The following is a 15,120-nucleotide window of genomic DNA, read 5'->3' on the forward strand; positions in this document are numbered from 1 at the left end:
CGCCCGCCCCCCCAGCCTCCTCCCCGCCCTCACCCTCTGCTGTTCCCAACGACTCCCAATCTCCCAAGCAGCACAAGGAGCCCCTCTCGCACCGCCTCAACGACTTCATGGCCTCCAAGCCCAAAATGCACTGCCTGCGGAGCCTGAGGCGAGGGGTAAGTGGGCGTGCGCGCCCGTCAGCATGTGTGTGTCTGCGTGCGTGCGTGTGTTGAGTGTGCTTCATGCATGCTTTTGTGGGTCTCTGCTTCTGAGCGCTTCACCCGCCGCACTGTATGGACCCACAAGGCCCCACAAATGAAAAGTCTTTTTTTTTATTTTTTTTATTTTGGTGACTCAGCTGCCGAGGGCACAGGCACTTATTTGTACAAATGCACTTTTCCTCATCGGATATCTTGTTTTTCCCCCTTGGAAAAAAAAGCACTTCACCTCCTCAGGAATTTTGGCCTTGGCGTGTTTTTATTTGCGCCACTGCAAATGAGATGAGCCCCATAGAATGAGATCAAGCGTGAATCACAAAAGCAAAAGGCCTATTTTGGAGGGAGACAGTTGCAAATGAGACAAGGACACGAGCGAGGCGTTAAAATCGTCCGCCGTGGCACCTTGCGAGCAAGTCATGCGCGGCGTCGGAAACAGGCCACAATTTGGCTGACGCTCACACAAGCTCCAACCAGCGCAACCTTAAAAATGCTCCGATTCAGAATGTGATCAGGTGACAAAAGGAGGTGTTGATTGGAGGCACGCCATGCATTTTGGCCTTTTTTGCAACAGGTGGACTCTTAAACAACCGAGCCTTTTTCCCCCCCACATGGATTGCCTTGACTCATACAGTGCGTGCGGGTCTTTGTCCTTTTTTTTCTTTTTTTTGGCTAACGAGCTTCTCGTTCCCACGGATCAGTCCGATTCACCAGCCGCATCTTTATTTTGTCCTCATTCCTAACTCCTCACGAGCCCCCAAAGTCCCCTCACCCCCGTCCGTCCTTGACAGGAGCGTTGTCGTTCTCGCTGGAGGCAGATTGTTCGTTTCGAAAGGGACTGCAGAAAATCGGCAGCGTATTCGCAGTTCGCCATCGCGCTTTCACTCGTTGGGCGTTTTGGGGCGTGTTCCGAAACGAGGGCAGACGAGGGATGCGTCCAAATAGGAAAGTAGCACAGCTCACCGTAGCGCACCATAAACATCGGTCTCCCGCCAAAAAGCAGAGAAAACAAGCGTTTTGCAAAAAGAAACGTGCCAAGCACAACAGTGACTGGCAAATTGAAAAAAATGATGCCCTCAATTTACAAGATGAGTCTTTCAAGTCAATGGCAGACAAACGATTGTGTTTTGGAAACAAAGGGGGGTCTTCAAGCTTGAGCTCCGAATTCGGAGTCGCTGTCGGCAGGTTGTCCGCGGCGGAGATTGACTCGCCCGAGGGATTTTGTCGGGGTGATGCCGAATTGCGGGAAGGTTTGCGTTGTCCTCGCTGCCATTGCTCCCAAATGTCAGCCACGCGTGCTCAACGGATGACTGACGCCCGAGAGCGGAAGGTTCATAAATTGAGAGCATCGAAGCGAAATGGAAGTCGGCTTCCCGAGGTCAGCTCTTGAGCAGACGCTGACCCCGTTGATGGCCTGCCCCGACTTGAGGGCAGTTTGGATTTTCCAGGGACTCTGAATTGGCGTCAACGTGACACGTGAAGGGCACAATGGCCAGCGCAAACCGTTGACCTTTGGCAGGAAAGACGAGAGTGAGGGAAAAAGGAGGACAAGAAAAGAGAAAGCGAGGGAGTTTATGTGCGTCGATTGATGGACGGCGCAGGAAGCGCAGCGTTGCGAAAAGGGCCGCGCCCATCCCGGCCGTTAAACGCTCCAAAATACTTTGGAGCGTTCGGGTGGAGATGATTGAAAGGAAAGGCGCTCCTTCCTTTTCCCGCGTGTCCTTTGGTCAGCTTGGAGCGCTTCACGCCCGAGAGCGACTTTTCTGTGTTCTCATTGCGATTCGTTGGGCTTCGTCATGTCAATCGTGCGGCACGGTGGATTACGAGTTGAGGTTCATTCGCGTGCTAGCAAGAGGCCCAAACCGGCACCGTGAGCGGAAAGATGGAAGGCACAGTCGTTCTCCTCGCGTGCCGGATTGTTGTACGGATTTGATCAAGGCGTGCACTCGCGCTTGGACCATGAGAAGCTTGAATAAGTGCTCAAGTGGCCTTTCTGAGTGCATCCATTGACATGTGTTCTCTCTGACAACCTTGACTTCCACGGGGCGGCGGCGGCAGCAGTCGCCGCGCTCGCTCGTTTGCCGCAAAGAGCTCATGAAGAGGACTCTGGGCCAGCCCACGTACGCTTTCGAAGCCCGGCAGTACGTCGTAAGTCAGAAAGGAGCCACGCTGTCTTTGGGTCCGTCCATAAGCTCATCCCACGCATCCCGCGCGCCGGCTTTGACGTTTGTCCGTGTTTTCCCAGACCAAAGTGTCACGAGCGCCCCGGGGACGGACGGGATGGTCACGGTGACGATGATGTCATCGCCAGAGGTGGCGGGGCTAGTGGCAACGTTTTGGGCTAAAAGACCTGGACTTGAACGACGTGCGCGAGTGCCTCGATTCTCACTGGGAGAGCCAAGGAAAGACCAGCCGCTAGATTCTTGCTTTTCACTTTTATGGCCGTATGACGGCACCTTTGGCTGGAAGATCCAAGCGTATCCGATTTGTAATGTGGGTCCTGGGCCAGAAAAGAAAAGTAGGTGACTGACTGTGATGCTTTGAGTGCCGCAGGAGATCGTCCGGTTCCACTCTTAGTGGTCTGGAGAGAATGAAATATTTGAGTTGGAAGGCCGACTCACACGACAACTGAGACTGAGAATCAGTCAAAGGCCTGAGAACAGATTTTTTTGTGCTTTGTTTTGTTTTACATCATGACTTTACCAACATAAGAAATGTACAGCGACTAACCTTGGGGATTCTGTACGGTACTTTGCTGAATCCAATCGACTTGCTTCTTATCGACTCGACGTGTCATTTGAGGCTCACTTCAAAATGTCGGACTTGCATAGATGTGACTTGCTCCCACCTCTGGACTCTTGGGCCAACCCGGTGCCGACGACACTTTAGGGGCCCCGTCATTGACCCCTGCGGCCTCACGCAATCTACATGTGATATATGTGTTTGTCTGGCAGCTTTACGTGTACTGTTAAGGCGGGCCGGGACGCTAGTCATCATGTAACGCTCACGGTGAGTGAACTGGAATCCGGTGAACTGTTCGCCGAGGAGAAAGGGCCAAGCCCTGTCGCAAAAAGTCCAAACAAGAAGTCGCGAATTAGTCTCTGGATGTCGCAAAACACGACTTTTGTCTCAATGAAGCTCCCCATTTCATTTCAGTGACGTGCTTGAGTGAAAATCCATCCATCCATAGTCTGAGGCGCTTTATCCTGACGAGGGCGGCGGGCGTGCCGGAGTCTATCGCAGCCGTCGACGGGCAGTAGGCGGGGGACACCCTGAACTGGTCACCCACCAATCGCGGGGCACACGTGGACAAACAACACATCCAGGGACATTCTAGAGCCTTCCATGAACCTCCCATGCATGTTTTTGGAATGTGGGAGGACCCCCCCAAAATAACCCACGCGGGGACGGCCAGCGCACGCAAAACTCCCCACAGGGAGGCCGAGGCCTCTGCACCTTGAGGCCGACGTGCTCACCCGTCGCCGCCTCGAGTGGAGAAAAACAAATGCGTGTACCAAATATATTCACTTTGTTCGTTCATTGTCATTTTCCACCAAGGTTAAATAATGGACGTCCTTTACATATGGTCGTATAATCAAGGGAAATCTTTCGTTCTCCGTTGTCTTTTGCGAATGGTTCAGAGGACGAGTTGCGGCTTTCGGAAGCGGATGAGCAGCGACAAGAAGCGCGATGGCTCCTTCAGCCTGTCTCCTCGTTCTAACGTGGGGGGGGGGGGCGACTATCTCGCAGTCTCGCGCCGTCTTCTGCCTCCTCCTCTGAAATCTGCGTGCGCTCTTGCAGCACCCTCTGCTGTCCGGAGTGTGTCGTGGCAGCAGGAACCGAAGGGGGCGGGGCCACATCTTCATGCACTCCTCCTCACCCTGTTGACTCCTCACCCTTGGCCTTTGAGCACAGCGCTTCTCAAACTTTCTGGGTCCGAGGGAGGCGGCTTCCCACTTGAATGGCGTGCAAGTCGCGCGCGTGGCCCTAAAACGCCACAACGATTCACACCGGTGGTCTGCCAAATCATCAGTTGCCAAAGTTACCAGAATAGGGGGGCGTTTGCCCCCACGGCACGGTTGCAATACGATGCTATTCAAGGCAAAGCTTGGAGAGTGAGCACGTGAATTTCAGAATGGAACTTTATTGCCGTCCTTGCGCACCTTGCCCATTTTGGTTCTGTCACGAGACCCCTTTCAGTCTTCCAAAAAATTCCTTTCTTCTTTCTTCAAAATGGCTACGCTTGCCCGTTTCATCCAGAGCCTTTTTCTCGAAAGTCCGAAGTGCGTCTCAGTCAGTCAAACCGCACCGTTAAAAACCGCAGCGCAATTGCGGGCGGCCGAAGGCGTACCGAGGCAATAATTAATCGGTTCCCGTTGCGTCAGCTAGAGCTCACTCTCCACAGATGCGCCAACGCTGTTTGACAGAGCGGAGCCCTTTGCCGGTGACTCAGGCTTCCATGGGCCCCGCCGGACCGCAGTTTGCGGACCCGGCGCTTTGAGAAGCGCCGTCATTGTGTTTTTGGGGGGGGAAAAAACAACGACGCCGCCGCAATGTCCTTCCTGTTTCCCTCTTGACGTTGTGTGTTGTTTCTCTCTCTTTCCCGCCTCCCCTCGCCCCCCTTTTTCCTTCCTCCCCCGCCGTGAAGCTTTCGCTCAAGCTGGTAAGCATGACCGTGTGACCGCACCGCCGTCATCGGCAACATCACCGTCGCCGCGTGACGCATGCCCACCCAGTAATGCGTCTGTCAAGAATGCGAGTTGCGGTGCTTTGTCGTTCCTTTGGATATTGATTGCTGTGACGTAACGACGGCTGTGGTTTCATTTCTGTTTTGTTTGTTTGTTTGTCGACGCCACGGCTGCGTTGCCCCCCCGCCCCCCTCGTCCCTCTCCCATTCCCTGCTCGGTGGTGCAGCTCACACTCCATTCCCACGTCCGGAATCTCATTGAGGTGATCACGTTTTACTGTTATTGTTGTTTGTAGCCGGTCCCCTCGTGACAAGAATACTGACTTTGGAGTCGTAGTGGCCGACCGGCGTCCCCGCACCGCATGATTCTTCTTCCTTGCGGAAAGCGTTGGAGCCATCGCGGGCGCGAGAGTGTGATGGCTTGCTTGCTTGCTTGCTGCACCGGAACATGTCAAGAGAAAACGCAAAAATACACAAATGGGAAAGAGAAAGTAGGGGAGAAAGAAGCGCACATTTGATTGGACGCGGTGACCAGAATGCTCTGAAATTGCTGAATGGCCAATCATTCTTGGTCATGAACAATTTCGCGTACGGCGTTGGAATCGGCCGGCACACAAAACTCAATTCAACCATGATCGCTTCAGCATCGCTTACATACACCCCCCCCCCACCCCAAAAAAAAATATTCATGATGTTTGTGGGTCAATTTGACCCCGGAGAAGCAAAGGTAAGAACGGGCTTGGATGAAATGCAGAGTGAAATCGTTTGGTCATGTCATGTCAGCGAATTAAAATGAAGTTGACGACGGACCCCGAAAATGAGCGACTATCTCAAGCGACGTCTTGGATCCCAACAAAGTCGGCACGCCGTATGTCCTCGTAGCTCAGTGATGCTTCCCTCACAGAGTGACTGCACGGCAGAGGGAAATACGGCACCCAACTCCAGTCTCGTTATCCCTGTAACAAACCCCCCAACACACTTTTGGCAGTTTATATATATATATATATATATATGTTGTTGATTTTTGTGTTTGTTTTTCCCCCCGGCCTCTTAGGGTTCCGGCCCCGAGGACTACAGCCACCTGCCGCCGGAGCAGCGGAGGAAGAAGCTGCAGGGCAAGCTGGACGAGCTCAACAAAGACATTCAAAAGGAGACCGAGCAGAGGTGCGCTGCAAACCCGCCCACAAAACATGGCAAAGTTCTTCTCGGCGGTCCCGCACTGCCCTCGCGACACTCACGCCGTCGACGCTGTGCTCCTCCTCCTTCCTCCTCCTCAAGGGACGCGCTGACCAAGATGAAAGACGTTTACGTGAAGAATCCGCAAATGGGCGACGCCGCCAGCGTGGACCCCCGGCTCGACGAGCTCGGCCGCAACATCCAGAGGCTGCAGTCGGAAGTGCAGAAATTTGAGGCGAGTGGCCCCCGGCGACGAGCGCCGCCGGCTCTCGCCCTTCGCTTGCCGACCGCACGGACGGCCGGCGTCCAAACGCCCAAACGGGGAGAGCCGGCCGGCTGCGCGCCCTTGGTTTTGCTCGCTTGTCAGCCGCCCGTCTATTCAAAGCCGGTCCCGGTGGTGGGCTCTGTTCCCCCCAAAGTCAAGTATTGGCGGTGACCTGGAGCGTGTCAATATGCGGGTCGTCGGCGCCAACAGCAAAAAAGCGGCGCCGTCATCCGCCGGAAACATTTTGCTCTTCGTTCTCTCCTGTTGTTGCCGTTTGGTTGAGTGGGATCATGTCACGAGGGTCCGCCCCGCCTCTTCACCCCACACCCGCGTATCTCGGAATTCAAACGCTGCGGCGTGGTGACTTTGTTCGACTTTGGATTTCAGGGCTGGCTGGCCGAGGCGGAGGAGCGGATGCCGTCCAAGAGCGACACGCACCGGAGAAGCGCCCTCTACGAGAGCGGCGGCGGCGGCACCGCCGTCAACAGCAACTGCGCCCAGGACCGAGAAAGGTAAGTGACGGGACGCCGGAACGCCACCCGAGCGCACCTTCATACCGTCTGCCGTCCTCGCGTGGCCGTCGGCCCCGGAGCAGCCCGGACGGCAGCTACACGGAGGAGCAGAACTCCGAGATTCACGTCAAGGCCGACGTCGCCGACGCCAAGCCCCTCGCGGCCGGCACGCCCGAGTTCGACGACGAGTTTGACGACGACGAGTCGCTGCCCACCATCGGCAACTGCAAGGCCCTCTACCCTTTTGACGGTAAGCGCGGATGGCCGGGCTCGCCTCCCAAAGTAAAGGCGAAAGAGAAGATTTGTTGGCGGGGGGGAGGGAGGGTCTCCTGTTGTATGGAAATACGGTAACATCGGTAAGATGTGACCGAAACTCGGAATGCGATTGGGCGGCTGACGGGCGCTGGGCTTTTTGCGGCAGGCCACAACGAGGGCACCATCTCGGTGGCCGAGGGCGAGCTGCTCTACGTCATCGAGGAGGACAAAGGCGACGGCTGGACGCGGGTGCGCCGCAACCACGACGAGGAGGGCTACGTGCCCACGTCCTACCTGGAGCTCTTCTTGGGGACCGACGCCAAAGGTGCCGTGACCTACATTTGACACCCCCCCCTGCCCCCCCCACCTCCCAGGCGAGCCCAAATAAATGTCAGCGTGTCGTAGAACTGTGCCTATCGTCCAAGAAGAGCGGGGCCCGGCCTGATCCTTGACAATTTTTGTTTTTTGTTTTTTTTTTTTGGGGGGGCGGGGGCTTGTTTGTTTGTTTGTTTGTTTGTGATTGTTTTCAACACAAAAAGCGGTCCCTTTCCCAATGTTGGGCCTCAGATTCCCGCACCTCATTGGGGTAAGCGTGAAGGCACCTCAAAAGAAGTTGGTTGGTTTCCTTCATGGTATCGTTCGCCGGCCCGCTCGGCTCGGCTCCGATTTGGATCCTGCCAAATGTCGGGAGTGGCGTCGGGCTCTCAAAGCCCGCCGTCGCTCCGACGAAGGGCCCGTGTGCGGAAAGCTTCTGTCGCCGGGTTGTCCTCGGCGCGAGCGACGACCGATCTTCTCAAAACCTCGAGGAAACCAATCTTGGGGGCACCCAAGCCCAAAAATGTCACAAGAAAGAATGGATGGAGGTTGAAGAAAGCTCAATGTCTGCCCGTGGACATCCACAAAGATAGCCCAGAGTGCTTGGCAATAAAGCGAAGGAAATGCTTGCCGTCGTTGAAGTAGGGACAAAAAGGGAGGTTTTTTTTTTTCCAAAAGTTGAGCCTTCGAAATGAAAATGCCAACCTCGCTGGTCTCCCGTCCGACTGCAGTTGTGGTTTTTCTTTGCCGCTCCCGCTGCGCCGCCATCTAACATTTCTGTGTTTTCTTCTTTTGTGTTACTTGTTTTCTTTGTTTGTTTATCTCCTGTCCTGCATTGCAGATTCCTAAAGCAGATGCTGGCTGAGGAAGCGGCAGGGCAAGCGGCCCGGGGGGAGAAATCGCCCTGTTCCTCCAAAAAAAACAAAAAAAAAAACAAACGGACACTTTTCCAAACGTCCTTTTCCCTCCACGCTAACTGGCATTGTTTTGGCCCCTAACAGCTCGGCTCGCTTCGAGTTAAGCTCGGCCGCCCGATTAACCCGCGCCGGCGTAGTCAGAGAGAGGACGCAGAAGCGTCCCGCCCACACCGCCGGACCAAGTCTCGCCGCCACATTTCTCATCCCCATCCATCCTTCCTTCCATCCTGGAGCGCATCGTAGCGCCAAACACATGAGGTTGAATTTTACCGCTACATTTTTGTCATCTTATGTCAAGTGTCTGGATGTAAGTCAGAATATTTTCTTATGGATACAAATGTATTGGATATTACAAGGGGGGAGTCTGACGAGTACGTCTTTAGCCACCAAATATTGAAAAAGAAAATAGCAGCGTTTGGGGTAGTTGACAAAAAGTGCCGTGAAGTCATGTCCCGCAGGAAGTCACGCGGCGCCGCGTTCCAACATGAAATTCAAACGCCGACACGATTATCCCAAAGTTGTCAACTTGCAAAATAAACTCCGATGGATGGAAACGAAAATGACGCGCAACGTGACCGTGGTTGCGACGACGATAAAAACCTCTTTTCTTTGTCATCACGCCACCATCGATTCACTTGCTTGTAAAATGAGCTGACTTTTGACCTTTTCGACTTGACCTCTTTTGTACGCTTGCAACGTTTCCGTCGTACGATGAGGCTATAGAGAACATTCCATCAGGTTACACACACAGTGTCGTTAGGGTACCTCAAGTGAGTAATTGCGGAAAGAAATGAGGAAATAGGAGGTGGTTTCATCATATGGGGGGGTGCTCCCAATCATGTCATTTCATCACCTTGTCACGTGTGTGCGCTCCTCTCTCTGAGCCGAACGTCGCCCCGCCCACCCTGTCCCTTCCACTTCCTTATCTGCACTTAACCCCGCCTTCTGCGCATATTCGCTCCGCCCCCCGCACCCGGCGGCTGGCTTTGGCAGTCCATCGGGTCTCTCGAGTTGTGGTGTGCCGCATGCTTGCCCTGTCTGCCTCCTCGAACCAATCCTAGCCGCCTGTCTCGTGGGGGTGCGCTTGGTTGTTCCAGCCGCCCCCCCCCCTCCACTCATTGGCTGATAACTTACCGGGGTTGTTCTAGTTTTTTTTTTAATTGACGGGTTGCCCCCCCTCATTGCTTGACCAACCTCTTCAAAAGTAATTCAGTAATTCGTTGTATTTGTTTTGTCGATGCCGCCTCGACCCCCCAACCCCTCCCCACGCAGAAATTCTGATGTTTTAAAGGATGAATTTGAGTTAGTGGCAAGACCCCCCGCCGCCCCCTTCACCTTTTAACCACTCCCCCATTTGTGTTGCCCCGTCTACGGTTGGACCCCCAAAGTCCAGTCCGGGCGCTTGCGGCGCGGATGAGAACATCCCGTGAGCCCGCTTGATCAGTTGGACTGCCACTTGCTGTTTTCCCTCCCGCGCTGCGGAGACTCAAAGCGACGCGCGCGATGTCCGCCCGTCGCCACGGCACATCCCGTCCTTCCTTTGAGCCTTTTGCGATGGCGATGGCGATGACGATGACGACGACGACGACGACTGTTGTTGTCACTGTCCGGAGCAGAAAATGCTTGTTGACGATCTGCAATGGAACGGCGCCGAAACGCGGCTCGAGTGCGACAGCTGTTTGTTCACCGGACGCGTTGGGGCGGGTTGCCTTGCGGGTGGGCGGCAAAACCACTAGGTGGCGCCCTGCGCTAACTGTCCTGCCGGTGCGGCCAAGGAGTGTCACGCTGGAAAGAGGAAAAACGCAATGAAAGTTTTAGAGGACATAAAAATGGCAACGTTAACAAGTGTTGTTTTCATTTGAATAGCCATTGTAATACAGGGGGGGGGGGGATGGTCAAAGAAGAACTCGACTTGAATCGAGTTAACGCTGACAAGGAAAGTGAAGTTGAAAATGGGCTACGATAATGACGTCACGTTATTTTTTTTACGCAAATCAAAGCTTTAAAAAGTCGACTCGTGATGTACAAATCTGCACAATGTGAGTACAAGAAGAGTTTTAACACATAATGACAGTTGTATGACAAAAACGTGATGTAATTACGTTGTAATGTTTCTGTGTGGGGGGGGGTGCAATGGAAAAATAGATACAATTGCAACGTTTTAAAAAAAGTTCTTTTATTTACTTTCGAAAGAAAGTCTGAAAAAAACGGGGAGGAAAACGGGCCCAAGTCTTGATCCGTTGACATGACCGCGTGATTCTGGTTTTGGGTTGTTTTCTTTTCAGCCGCCACTCCTTGGTCCAAACGAACCGCTTTTTGCAGACCGGGCTGCGCGCGAGAGTCCAAATCATCTCGTCCATCGGACACCTACGGATCGAGATGCAAAAGGAAACGTTCAACTACGGGGAGCCTCCGTACGCGAAACGCGCGCCCCTGCTTCTCGTGGCCTCGCAGCCAAATTGCTCGTACGCGTGTGCGTTTTCTTCTTTTGTGCACTGAATACTTGGTATTGTATTGAGTTTATTGTGCCAATTAAATCTGCCTGAAAGTCACGCCCGGGTCTTGTCTTTTGCCCATCCCGTTGACACTTTCTGAGACCCCAATTACAATTGGAAACGCTAGTTTGAAAGCCCAACCCTGCTCTGAAAGCCCACTCTGAACCCCTCGCCCGGGTCTGCAACTGGACTTTGAAACCCTAACCCGAGTTTAAAGTCCCTACTTTGAAAGCGCCACGCATCGCCCCGGTTGGGAACCGGTGAGTTGAAAGGACTTTTCCAGAGGATGTGGTCTGACGCGGTTCATGTTGGGGGAGCCGCCGCAGCCACCGCCATAAAATAACACGGCCGTTCAACCGTGATGTTCCAGCGAGGATCTTTCACCTCGACTTGTCATTTGCTTTCAGCCCTCTGCTTGAGCCACCGACTCATCAAAGGGACGCTTCCATCAAGCAGTCGGGAATGAGCTCCGGTCTATTTCTTTTTGGTGCTTTTTGCCCCCCACCCCCCAATGTCCGACTGTCACTTGGGTGACCTTTTGCTACAGTTGGCCAGGCCGGATCTTTTGCTTTTGTCACGCCAATGAATGGAGGGAAGGCCGGGAGGTCCGGACGAGCCCCTCAAACAATGTTTGCATCCCAACCCCGTCCCACCCCCATCATTTATTTACACTGTGGTTGCCTGGCAACAGCCACAACACTCCACTGTTGATTACAACACACACACACACACACACACGTGCTTGTTTGGAAGCAGAAATCAACCAACGGACGTTTGGATGGATCTTTAAAAAAAAAAAAAAAGGCGCCTCCGGACTGCCATGACATCACCTCAGCAACACATCTGGAACCGCTCGTGTGTGTGTGTGTGTGTGTGTGTGTGTGTGTGTGTGTGTGTTGCTGTTGACACATGAGCGGGGGGGGGGGGGGCAAAAAGAAACCAAGTGCCATTGCTTGTGAATTTCCGCTATGGCACGAACCCTTTGTTTTGTTTTTTTTTTCTTTTTTGTGCGCACGCGCCGGGGCGCAGTACCTACGAGTTGCCACAAGGTGGCAGTCTCACCTGCCCGATGGCTCCCCTTTGACCGGTCGGACACGTGGGCTTGAATTCCCTGGAACGCCACCCCGAACGGCATCGGTCGATGGGCACGCGCGCGATTTCTTATAGTCGTCAATCACTTGGCGACATGTGTGAGAAATCTCTTTCCGTTTTCAAATGTTCAGTTCCACAATATTCCTTGGACAGATCACTGCCCAATCAGCGCTGGGAATTTTTGGACACGTGCGTGTTGGGGGTCCCACCGAAATGGGATTTGTAGGCTTTGTAGGCGTGTGGCAGGGGGAGGTCGTTTCTCCTCCTCACCGCTAGGGTGCGACGCCTTACTGGGAGTACAAGAACAAGCACGCGAAATGCTGACCTCATGGGCCATTTGCATGACTGATGAAAAAAAAAACACGACAGTAACAATGAGACTTTGTGTTCAGCGTCCTTCCCATGCGAGCACGCTCAACGGAATTACAGAGAAAGAGAGGGGAAAAAAACTGTAGAAGAGCTCCAATTTCGAGCGGGGGTTGGGGGGGGGGGTGTAAAAGTGGGGGAGGCGAGTGCAAGCAGAGATCTGGATGACAGAATGTGTTTGCCAGATGTTTGTCTTCCATGTTGAAACAAACAAATATTTCGGGCAACCTCTCACTTTCTTCTCCCAGTCTGGTTTCCATTTTGAGAAAGAAAAGATGCCGTCGAGAAGATGGAGGTCAAAGCCACGTCGGACACGTGTGCCGGAGAGGTTCTGAGCGTGCTGAGCTTGCCGGGCTCTCCGGCGGGCCCCGCGGACCTCCGCGGACCGCTGTCGTCATCCTGCTGACTCATCGCCTTCTTCCTCTTCCAATGGACGATTCGCCTGCATTTTTTTTTTTTTTTTTGGTATGTGCCCCGACTCCATGAATCAGCGCCCACCAACACTTGAGCCGGAAAAGACCCCCACCCCTCCTCGCCAGTGGGGTTTCCCTCCCCACAGCGAGAAAATGAAGTCGCCTCACCGAGCGTGAAATTTCTTTTGCGATGCGGACGGATTCCCCCGAGGACGGCTGCTGCAAAGAGATGAGCTACGAGAACGGCATCAGATTGAAGATGCGCGAAGAATCCCCAATGTGACTGCGCATTATTGGCTAAGCGCTGGCTTTAGATTGGGCGGGCTTCGGATTTGGCTTGAGGGGGGCACCGCCACGCTTTCGCCACAAATCATTTCTCCCCATTGAAATGAATAGAAATGCCATTAAAGCGTTCCGGTCCCGTCCCCGTCCCCCCCACCCTCCCCAAACTAATAGCCGTGGAATGAAACACGAGAAACATTGAATGTGAAGAAGTCAATAATTGTGACATGACGTTGTTTTGCTTTCATTTCGTGTCTCCTTCTGACATGCACGCCTTGGCCACCTGCGGGCGGCGGAAAACAGAACTCCGGACAGCCAGTGCTCAAAAATGTCACAATTGCTCTGGAAACTGCAGTTCCAGTCAGGATACAGAATCGATCAAGGTGCTGCTCCAGCGTTTGTCTTCAAATATCCGTTGCTTAAAGGCTTTGAACCCAATGCCCCCCCCCCCCCGCCCCGAGGCTCCGTGCGAGCTGGTTGATGACATTTCCCATCGTGTGTTAGCATTTAGCTAGCAGACTTTTGTGGTTGTTAAATCCAACAGCTGTGTCACGGTTTGTTTCACAGAAAGCTTCAGCTGGACGGGGCAGCGCGCAGCTTGGACCTGCTGCCCTTTTTGAACATTACTTTTGCCAAACAGCTGCTTGTCGGGAAGTCACTTGAGTTGCGACGCTCATATCTCCACGTTTTTTCCGTGCCATTCAAAGCAAAAACTCGGCGACGAGCTTTGTCGCAGTTGACCAGTCAGACCAATGGGATTGCGTCGGGGAGCTAAGGATTCAGTTGCGATAAGGGATGGGCGAGGGGGGGCATTCAGCTTTGGCTTGGCTCGACCCCTACCTGAGCCGAGCCCTCATCTTAGAACCGAAGCCTGGATGCGAGTTCTCAGGAGAAAACCCAAAAACCCCTCACTCAGCCAAGATGAGATCCTCTGAAAGCGGTCTCATTCATGCAAGTCCGACAACAGAGGCGGGACACGCAACAAACCGTTGCACGGACAAAAGCGGTACACGAGAGCCCCGCAGTCACAATGTTGTGCAACGTGTTGCGGCGCTCATCCCTCCGCTTTGGCTCCAAGAAGACAAAACATTTTTGGAGCGAGGGCCTCCCCCCCCCTTTTTTTTTCTTGGATCAGCTGTTAGCGATTAACACGTTGAGCTGAGCAATGCTCTGAGACCGCAACGTGTCCAAATGCATCCCGTCAGGCTTGGGAATGCTTGTTCTGGTTCTTGTTCGGTGCCCTCGCACTATGAACGCCCCCCCCCCCCCCCCCCCCCCCCCCCCCACCCCCTCTCGTCACAAAGCAGCTGTGGGATGAATCAGCGTCTGGGTCCGTATCAGCGATAACGCAGGCCGAGTGACTGCGTCCAGGCCCCCGTGAGGAAAAAGCGCGTCATCCGTGTGGCTTTCACGGTGCACTTAGTTGCTTCTTCCGTGGCAACGGCGAGACGATCCCGACATCGCCGGACAGATGTTTGCCGACAAGATTGGCGGGCCGCGCCCGCGCGGGAGCCTTCCCGAAACGGCCCCGGCAAGAAGGGTCTCGACCCGGTTGGGGCTTAGCTCACGTGCGCTTTGGCCATTGGTTGGAGGAAAAAAGATAGGGGGGGGTATAGGGAGGGGGGCACGGATGTGCGCGCGGCCTATCGTTGCGCTCTCCGGCCACATCAGCCCACCTCCATGACGTCCTCGTCTTCATCATCATCTCAGCGTTTTGCCTGGCAGACAAAAAGGGAGCGCTTGCAACGGAAAGACTCACGTGACCGCTTGCGGCGGCCACACGTGCTTCCGTTTCAGGCGTTCGTTCGCCCTTCAAGTCTTTCGTCAGAGCACCTGATGAAAGACAAACGGGAGGGAAGAAGGAAGTGGCTGGAAAGTGTGATTCAAAGCCCCCAAATCCAGCAGGCTGCCACCGCATCGTCACCGTTGTCCTCTTTTTTTTTGGGGGGGGGTGTGGATAAGGAAGGGGGGCCGGTGGTCTGGTTCTGCCTGACCCGGGAGGCCGGCAGAGGCGGAAAGAATGTGCAGTCCAGACGGTGAACACGTTAACGGAGGGGACTAAGTTCCTGACGAGAGCTTTTCCCACCATCCCGAAAAAGACCCCCCCCCCCCAACCCCACGCCAGACAAGATTTGGGGAGAAGCAGCAAGG

The 15,120-nt window shown here is 54.1% G+C and overlaps 1 protein-coding gene across 1 annotated transcript in view; it reads left to right on the forward strand.

The window, feature by feature from the left end:
- The window catches only part of LOC109525546 (formin-binding protein 1-like), a 28,058-nt gene extending 20,513 nt beyond the window's left edge, over positions 1-7,545 (forward strand). The window contains 8 exon segments of the mRNA XM_019886111.1: positions 1-155; positions 4,843-4,857; positions 5,109-5,144; positions 5,936-6,045; positions 6,160-6,292; positions 6,710-6,834; positions 6,918-7,084; positions 7,256-7,545. The exon segment at positions 1-155 is cut by the window's left edge and continues 22 nt beyond it. Coding sequence (XP_019741670.1) covers positions 1-155; positions 4,843-4,857; positions 5,109-5,144; positions 5,936-6,045; positions 6,160-6,292; positions 6,710-6,834; positions 6,918-7,084; positions 7,256-7,434 — 920 coding nt within the window. The 3' untranslated portion in view covers positions 7,435-7,545.
- The last annotated feature ends 7,575 nt before the right edge of the window (positions 7,546-15,120 follow it).

The sequence above is a fragment of the Hippocampus comes genome, unplaced genomic scaffold (genome assembly GCF_001891065.2).
Source record: "Hippocampus comes isolate QL1 unplaced genomic scaffold, H_comes_QL1_v1.1 scaffold699, whole genome shotgun sequence".
Lineage (NCBI taxonomy): Eukaryota > Metazoa > Chordata > Actinopteri > Syngnathiformes > Syngnathidae > Hippocampus > Hippocampus comes.